The sequence below is a fragment of the Hydra vulgaris genome, chromosome 03 (genome assembly GCF_038396675.1).
Source record: "Hydra vulgaris chromosome 03, alternate assembly HydraT2T_AEP".
NCBI classification, from domain to species: Eukaryota; Metazoa; Cnidaria; class Hydrozoa; order Anthoathecata; family Hydridae; genus Hydra; species Hydra vulgaris.
Genome location: NC_088922.1, coordinates 27,803,559 through 27,812,500, shown reverse-complemented (window position 1 = coordinate 27,812,500; position 8,942 = coordinate 27,803,559). Strand labels below are relative to the sequence as shown.

The following is an 8,942-nucleotide window of genomic DNA, read 5'->3' as shown; positions in this document are numbered from 1 at the left end:
GACGTCTGTTTATTACTGCTAGAAACAACTGTAAAAAGGTTTTGTCTAACGCCAAAACCCGCTATTCTCAGGTCATGAAATCTCGTATCTCATCTCAAAAATTCGACTCTCGTGACTTCTGGAGAATCTTTAATAATATCAATAATAAGGGAAAATCTATAATTCCACCTCTCTTGTATGGTTCAGACTTTGTCACCTCACCTAAAGACAAAGCCGAACTGTTTGCTAAAAACTTTTCATCAATATCATCTCTTGATTCCACTAATTGCGTTCTACCTGATATTGCCAACAAACAGGTTGATCCATTGCTTGACATTCATATCACTCCAGCATCTGTATCTAAAGTGATCTCCTGCCTAGACTCTTCTACAGCTTGTGGCCCAGACAACATACCTGTTATTGTCTTGCAGAAGTGTTCTCCAGAGCTGCCGTCTATACTCTCAAAACTATTCAACAAGTGCTTATCAGAGTCTTGTTTTCCAGCCTGCTGGAAAGCCGCATCTGTTATCCCTATCTTCAAAAATTCTGGGGAGCGATCTGATTCGTCTAACTACCGTCCCATAAGTCTTCTTCCTATCATAAGCAAGGTTTTTGAATCTTTAATTAACAAACACTTAATTTCTCATCTTGAATCTAATAACTTACTTTCTGACCATCAATATGGATTTCGATCTTCTTGTTCTACAGCTGATTTGCTAACAGTAATAACTGACAGGTTTTATCGTGCATTAGATGAAGGTGGAGAGATTAAGGCCATCGCTCTTGACATTTCAAAAGCGTTTGATAAAGTTTGGCATGCTGGTCTTCTCCATAAGCTTTCTTCTTATGGTGTATCCGGCAACATCTTTAAGATCATTGAATCCTTCCTTTTTCAATCGTAGCATAAAAGTTGTCCTCGATGGACAACACTCTTCTTCTTATTCGGTAACTTCAGTGGTTCCTCAAGGTTCTATCCTTGGCCCTATACTCTTTTTAATTTACATTAACGATCTTCCAGATATTCTCACATCTAAGGTGGCATTGTTTGCTGATGATACTACCATTTATTCTTGTCGTGATAAGAAACCAACACCCTCTGATTGCTTGGAGGGGGCATTTGAGCTTGAAATGGATCTCACTTATGCTACAGCATGGGGCTCACAGTGGCTGGTGAACTTTAATTCAGATTAAACTCAATTTTTTTCAGCCAATCGTTATCGCAATAATTTAGATCTTCCTATATTTATGAACGGTGATGTACTCGATGAGTCACCTACTCTTCATCTTCTAGGATTAGCTCTTACTTCCAATCTTTCTTGGAAACCATATATCAAATCGGTTGCAAAATTAGCATCTGCTAAGGTTGCATTTCTTTATCGAGCTTGCCACTTTCTTACTCTGGATTCTATTCTCTATCTCTATAAATCTCAAATCCGGCCTTGTATGGAATACTGTTGCCATATCTGGGGCGGATCTTCTAATGATGCCCTTTCTCTTTTAGACAAGGTGCAAAAACGCATTGTAAACATAGTTGGACCTGCTCTTGCAGCCAACTTTCAACCATTATCACATCGTCGTAATGTTGCTTCTCTTTCTCTTTTCTACAAATACTATAATGGGCACTGCTCTAAAGAGCTAGCGTCTCTTGTGCTATCTACTAAAATTCATTCTCGTGTTACTCGTCATTCAATTAAGTGTCATCCTTTTTCTGTGACTGTTCCTAAGTGCTCCAAAAACGCTTATTCGTCTAGTTTTTTTCCTCGAACATCAGTTCTTTGGAATTCGCTTTCTTCATCTTGCTTTCCTGATTCATATTATTTGCAATCTTTTAAATCATCCGCCAATCGTTTTCTTGCTCTACAATCTTCATCTTTTCTCTTACAGTAACTTCCAACTTTAATTAGTGGCTGCTTGTTGGAAGCGAAGATGTTTAAAAAAAAAATATATATATATATATATATATATATATATATATATATATATATACATATATATATATATACATATATATATACATATATATATACATATATATATACATATATATATACATATATATATATATATATATATATATATATATATATATATATATATATATATATATATATATATATATAAAATACACATACACATATTTTGTCGGTCATAATAAAAACTTATTATAAACTTCTCTAATTATACTGTACTGGAAAAATTAATAGCAATCGCAGTGAAACTTAGAAAATTACAGGTCTTTGTGGTGTCTTTGTTAGTCATGAATGCCCAAATTATGGAAAAATCATGGTGTCTGATATTGTTCTTTTTTTGTTTATGGTTTTTTTCTTGTGTGAAATTAAACACAACTTTCTGAAACTTTTTTTCGCCACTTTTTGGCAAAAAAGCAGAGTGACCTGGGACCTCGAAAAATTGGACAAATTAGTGTTTTATTGAAAAATTCTGAACTAAACTAAATAGTTCTGTTACCAGAGTGAAAAAAAATTGAAAATAGGTATTCCACTTGTACCAAGAAGAATTGGAAAATGTGGTATTAACAGTGCCACGAGTGACTAAAGAACTTGGTGTTTGAAATTTTTTTATTATTAGAAAGTGAAGACTTCAAAGTAAGTAAAAGGACTGTTAACAATGCTTAAAGGTGGTCTTGAAGCATATTGACCTCGAAAAAAAACAAGACTCACACTGGAATTATTAAGTGATTGCCTCTCATGGGGACTGACTCATAAAGAATGGACAGATCAGCAATGGGAGCATTATCTAATGAATCTAGCATAGCTGTTCTTGACAAAAAAGTAACAACACTAAGAAAACAGGAAGAAGAGTTCAAGCCAAAATGTTTTTTGGCTTGAACTTTTCTTCCCACAGTAAAATTTTCCACAAAGATAATAGTTTGGGAAACCATTTCTATGCATGGTACTAGCAACTCTACATGAGATACAAGTTGCAACAAAAACTCAACTAATAGACTGCATGGTTCCATTTATGATCCATGCGTGGTTCCATTCAGAGAAGAAACAAGAACTTTGTAAAACTCTAAATAGGGGCATGCTAAAAAGAGTACAAGCTCTGATTGATGTCAAAGGTCATAAAGTACTAAGACTATAAACTATTACAACAAATTTTTATGTACTGTTTAGGTTTATAATATAATTATAATATAACTTTATAATTTATAAAACAAAATTGCAAATAAATTTTTATAGTAATGTACTTACAGCTTTTTAAATCAGTATGACAACAGATTATTGATCTTAATGTGCTTTAATGTTTGTGTTTGTATATATCTAACCTGGCCTTTTGTGTAATCATTATACTCAGTATGAGCCTCGTCATCAGCTTGATCACCTGTCATCTTCCAGATTACCTGCATTATCTACAAACAAACCATCATCGATTCCCAAGTCTCATTAACCCAAGGAGCAACAAATGTAATGTTAGGTTTTTAAAAGTTCCCAACTTGTGTTAAAGATCCTGAGCCTGAACTCATCCACTCAGTCCACATCATGCAAAGCCAATCTATAAAGGAATAAAAGAAACAACTAGTGGCTTGTGCATAGATGTGAGTCTAAGGTCAAGATTTTTTAGGTTGCTTATTTTTTTTACAGCCATCAGTGAGATGAGTTTTAAACATACCCCATACCAATAAAGATTTCTTGCTGATCATTGATCCAGGCCTTTTGTTCCAGACATTGGGCATCCAGAAATGTGTGTCTTATCCATCCATCCTTTAGGATGTTCCTGAACAATAACACCCAGGAATAGAGCACCTTTAGGTAGAGTTAGAGATTTTTATGACCTTTGTATAAATCAAAGTGGCTATTTTGACTAGAAAATTTTACATAAAATTTCTTAATTTACCCCCTGGTGAAAAAAATTTGACACAATCTTTTAGCAATAAAAATTTACTGAACTTGTAATTACCCAGTGTCACATTATTTGTTGTTTTGCATATAAAATGTTAGTTTTTTTTTAACCAGCCTCATTTTCTTTGTTGTTTTGCATATAAAATGTTTTTTTTTTTTTACCCAGCCTCACTTTCTTTGTTGTTTTCCTTTACTGAAAGTTTTATTTATTTAGAATAGTTAATAAAAAAGTTACAGAAAAAAGTACTTTAATAATACTACCACTTTTTAAAAATACTAATACTTCATTAATAAAGAAACTACTTTAATAGAACAAGTGTACAACTTTTGTTATTTCCATCCTAATGCTAAAATGTAGATTATTTTGTCACCTTTAATTAATGTGAACGATCAATCAAACGTTATGCGGCAAAGTGGAAGTACAATGAATCAACATTTTGTAAGCCTAGATCAGACAGAAAACCAAAAATTATGACTGCTAGGAACATCAATCCTCAGAAAGATCTTTTGTACAACCGGTCTGGAACTTTAACAACAGTTTTTTTAACAACAGAAAACTGCAAAAAAATTTAAGTGTGACTACTATTCCTTCATTGTAAAAACAACAAAAAACAAATCAAGCATTTTTTATTTGATGAAAAATATATTTGATAGAATTCCTGATATAAAATCATCGCACTGATAAACAGTTAGAGCAGTTGTAACTAAAGTGTGGAAAAATTCAGAAACCTTGAATTTGTCATTGATGATGAGTCATAATTAACATTTAAACATACAAACAAAAATTGCAATTGAGTTTTAATCAGAATATCCAAAAAATATAAAATAAATGCGCTAAGTAAATTTGAAAAAAAAATTCTTGTGTGGATACCATAAATTCATTACATCATCATAAGATTGATTCCTTTCATTAAAAAACAACACAATGATAATATTTATGTATTTTGGCTTGACTTGGCCTTCTTGAACGTCAGAAGTGTGACTAATTACTTGGACAAAAAAATATCCAATTTGTTACAAAAGTTGATAATCGAGCTTGTGTCTTAGAATTAAGATCTATTGAGAATTTCTGGTCTTTAAATGCTATGAGTATAAAAACAATCAGGAAAATGAAGATCAACTGCATAAAGAATTCAGTGTTGTTTAAGAAAAGTTTATAAAAATCTTGTGCAAATATAAATATGTGTGTACAGAAAAATTGCAGCAGTGCGTTGTAATTGCAAGAAAGTATTACATTAGTCCTGACAGTAAAAAATAAATATATCACTATTATGTATTACATTTTTGTCCAGCTTTTCTTTGTACTATTGTGTTTATTTAGTGGCTAATTTTTGTCACCATGGTTATACATGAGTTTATATAGTACTTATTTTTAATTTAATAACTTATAAAATCTATTTCAAAGCTATATGTTAAAGAAAATTTAATCTTCTTTAATCATTAAAATAAACCTTTAATGGATATGAACTTCGCACTTATAGATTGCAACCTCACATATTATTCAATAGTGTATGTGTAGATAATACTACAACGTAATTTTGAATACCAGGTTAATTAATTATGTCATCATTACATATGCAATGATGTTGTTAGTGTTTTTTAAAAACATGTGTATGTTATAAAACCTTTTTATGAGGATATAAAATTAAAAATAAATAACAAATATTTAAAACATTTTTTATGATTTTAATTTTATAATATTTGAATTTTTTATAATTATAAAATAATATCAGTATTAATAATTAATAACCATTAATTAAAACCAATACACTTACACTAAAAATAAAACAGCCTTTAATATAAACACATTTTATTTTTTATGTAAAAAGATGTGTAAAATAACAATAAAGCAATATAGTTAGGTTTTTATATATTAACACAAAGTGGATATAAAATTGGATTGAGAGTCATGTGAAAAAATAAAAAACTTAAACAGAAATAATTTAAAAAAAGAAAAAAAAAAACATCAAAAAAATCCTGCCCCATTTTTCTAAACAATAATTTGGGAAAGGAGTCAAAGGTGTGGCAAAGGAGTGTTGTGGTTTAAATTATTTTTCTGGAACAGTTTCTATATTTTTTGAAACAAAAAAAAGTTTAACTTGTCCAACTTTAACACCACCACTAAACAAATTACATTGTTTACAAGCTCTTCCTACACCTAACTTCCTTCTTCTAATTTGCCTTCACAATTGCTAAAAAACCTCACTTGTTCCTGATTTAAACTGTAATAAATATAAATATAATAATAAAAATAATACCTTATCACGAGCATTAATAGCACACCCTTTTTCAATAAGCAAGTTTGTAACTTGTATATGTCCCTTGCAAGCTGAGTAATGCAAACAATTTTTACCATCCTTAAAATAATTTCAAAATAAGGATTTTAAAAACAAACAACTTTTTTTTCTTCTGTAAAGCAAAAAATGATTTTTTTATCCAAATATCTATAAATTTAATATTATGATTTAGAGTTTTAAAAATATTACTTGATCTTGTACACGAACACTACCACCTTGCTGCAACAGCAAGATGACATCAATCTCTTTTCCCCAGCCACAAGCTATAAGAAGATCACGATGAACTTTAAGTGGATCTTCATCTGCCATTTACTTTGTAGCTAAGTATTTTTCATGGTCTAAAAAAATTTTATTTTATAATTATATTTAAATTGAAATCACATTATTAATTTCATACAAAATTAATCTAAAACCAAAAATAAAAAAATTACTAAAACCCTCCACTTATAACTGATCCCCTGTTTTACAATACTTATAAAAAATGTGACTTATTTACACAGTATTTATAACAAAAAAATTACTAATTACACAATATTTATGTAAAAAATATCACCATTCATATAGTATTGTAAAAATATCACTAATCAAAAATTTAAAAAAATATACAATTGTCATTAAATATGCAATCAATTGTCATTAAATAATTTCAATCACAATGTAACATAAAAAGTTGAAATGATAAACCACAAAATAAGCATAATTTAATCTATCATTTACCAGTTTATTTAATAGATACAAAACAAACAATAAATATTACTTGCTTATACTTTAAAATGTATTACAAAAATTACTTTTAAATGTTTTTAAATAAATAAACCTTTACAGCAATGATAAAAGAAATAATAAATAAGTCAAAACAATAGATCATATTATGACAATATCCGCTAACTATATTTTTTTAATAAAGAAGCTTAAATGCCTTAATTATGAGTTTATATGGCTTAAGCATTAACAAATTGAGTGATTTTTAAAAAGAAAACTTCAATTAAAGATAATAATGAATTTACAAGATTATTTTTTATTTATAAAAAGCTATTGACTAAATATTTATACACAATAATTTTACAGTTTAGAATAAAAAAAGTCATAAGTAAAGCATTTAAATATATCAAAGAACATCTTATAATTATAAATCACAATTATTAACAAGAATTCCAAATATATTGCATAGTATATATGCTAAATAATCTTCGACAAATAAATTTAACCTTCAACAAAAAAATTTAAATAAGTAAAAAGAATAGTTAGCAGAAAAACTTTTATAAATTTTTAAAGTTAATCAAGATATTCAAATCATGGAATCATGATGAAAAATAATTTTTTGCATTCAGCATTCACAGCACTATAAAAAATGCACCTGTATTTTATTTAAACTCGGAATAATTTTTTTTTATTTAATTCAATTAAAACTATTTTCTTCTTTAAAAAGAAGCTAAGAACTTAATAAAAAAAGTTTTTGAAAAAAATTTGTTCATAAATTATTCAAAATTCAAAAATGAAAAAAAAAAAAAAATAGAAAAAAAGATACAAATACTGAATTTAAAAACATTTTAAGACTGTAAACATCAAATTTTTTTGATAAGTAAAATTTAAAATAAAATGATCTTTCAATGAAAATTCAATACACACACACACTTTATGAATCTAAAATATTACATCTTTACTATTCTTGGTCATAATCTGATTTTTCCAATAATACTATATAAACTTTATTTTTAATCACTTTCTTTTATTCTACTTTATTTTTCTTAAATAACATTTTTATTTTTTTATTTTTCTTAAATAACATTTATTTATTTTTTATTTTTCTTAAATAACATTTTTATTTTTTTATTTTTCTTAAATAACATTTATTTATTTTTATTTTTCTTAAATAACATTTTTTTATTTTTTATTTTTCTTAAATAACATTTATTTTTTTTATTTTTCTTAAATAACATTTATTTATTTTTATTTTTCTTAAATAACATTTTTATTTTTTTATTTTTCTTAAATAACATTTATTTATTTTTATTTTTCTTAAATAACATTTTTTTATTTTTTATTTTTCTTAAATAACATTTATTTTTTTTATTTTTCTTAAATAACATTTATTTATTTTTATTTTTCTTAAATAACATTTTTATTTTTTTATTTTTCTTAAATAACATTTATTTTTTTTTTATTTTTCTTAAACAACATTTATTTTTTTTTATTTTTCTTAAATAACATTTATTTTTTTTTATTTTTCTTAAATAACATTTATTTTTTTTAAAACACTTACAGCAATACAATAATATTCTTAAAAAATATTTTTAAAAACCTAAACAAGATTATTTCTTTAAAAAACAGTTTTAAGATAAAAGCTTATTCTCTCACAGTTTATAATGCAATGTTTTACAATATAATGCAAAGTTCTGGGTAGCACCTGAGATGATAGTTCAGAGTACTATCTATAAAAGACTGAAGTTTAAAAGATAATATTTTTCATATGTAAATTATACTAACATAAAAAATGTCATACTTATGTATTTAAAAAAATAAATTTTCATTAACTCTTCAAAACTCTTGTCTAAAAAATGTTTCTATGAAAGTTATTATAAAGAGTTTGGTTTCAGGTGATACCATGTTTAAATGTTAAACTATGAAGTTTATTAATTTCTAAAAAACCGTACATTTTAATGAGTTTTATAAAATAAGAAAAGCCTGAGATTTCAGCATAAAATCTTTTGTGTTTCATGAGTATAGTCATTTAAAATTTCTGGTTTTTCCGAAATTTCAAACTTCAGTAGCAAAAACATGTTTTTTCAAAAATTTCAGAAAACCT

The 8,942-nt window shown here is 27.0% G+C and overlaps 1 protein-coding gene across 5 annotated transcripts in view; it reads right to left on the bottom strand.

The window, feature by feature from the left end:
* Positions 1-8,942, bottom strand: part of LOC101237325 (ankyrin repeat domain-containing protein 17) — a 67,509-nt gene that overhangs the window by 39,372 nt on the left and 19,195 nt on the right. For all 5 annotated transcript variants that reach the window (XM_065792830.1, XM_065792831.1, XM_065792834.1 and 2 more), the window contains 2 exons: positions 6,326-6,474; positions 6,098-6,196 (listed from right to left, as the gene is read on the bottom strand). In XM_065792830.1, coding sequence (XP_065648902.1) covers positions 6,098-6,196; positions 6,326-6,445 — 219 coding nt within the window. In that variant the 5' untranslated portion in view covers positions 6,446-6,474. The remainder of the gene's footprint in view (positions 1-6,097; positions 6,197-6,325; positions 6,475-8,942) is intronic.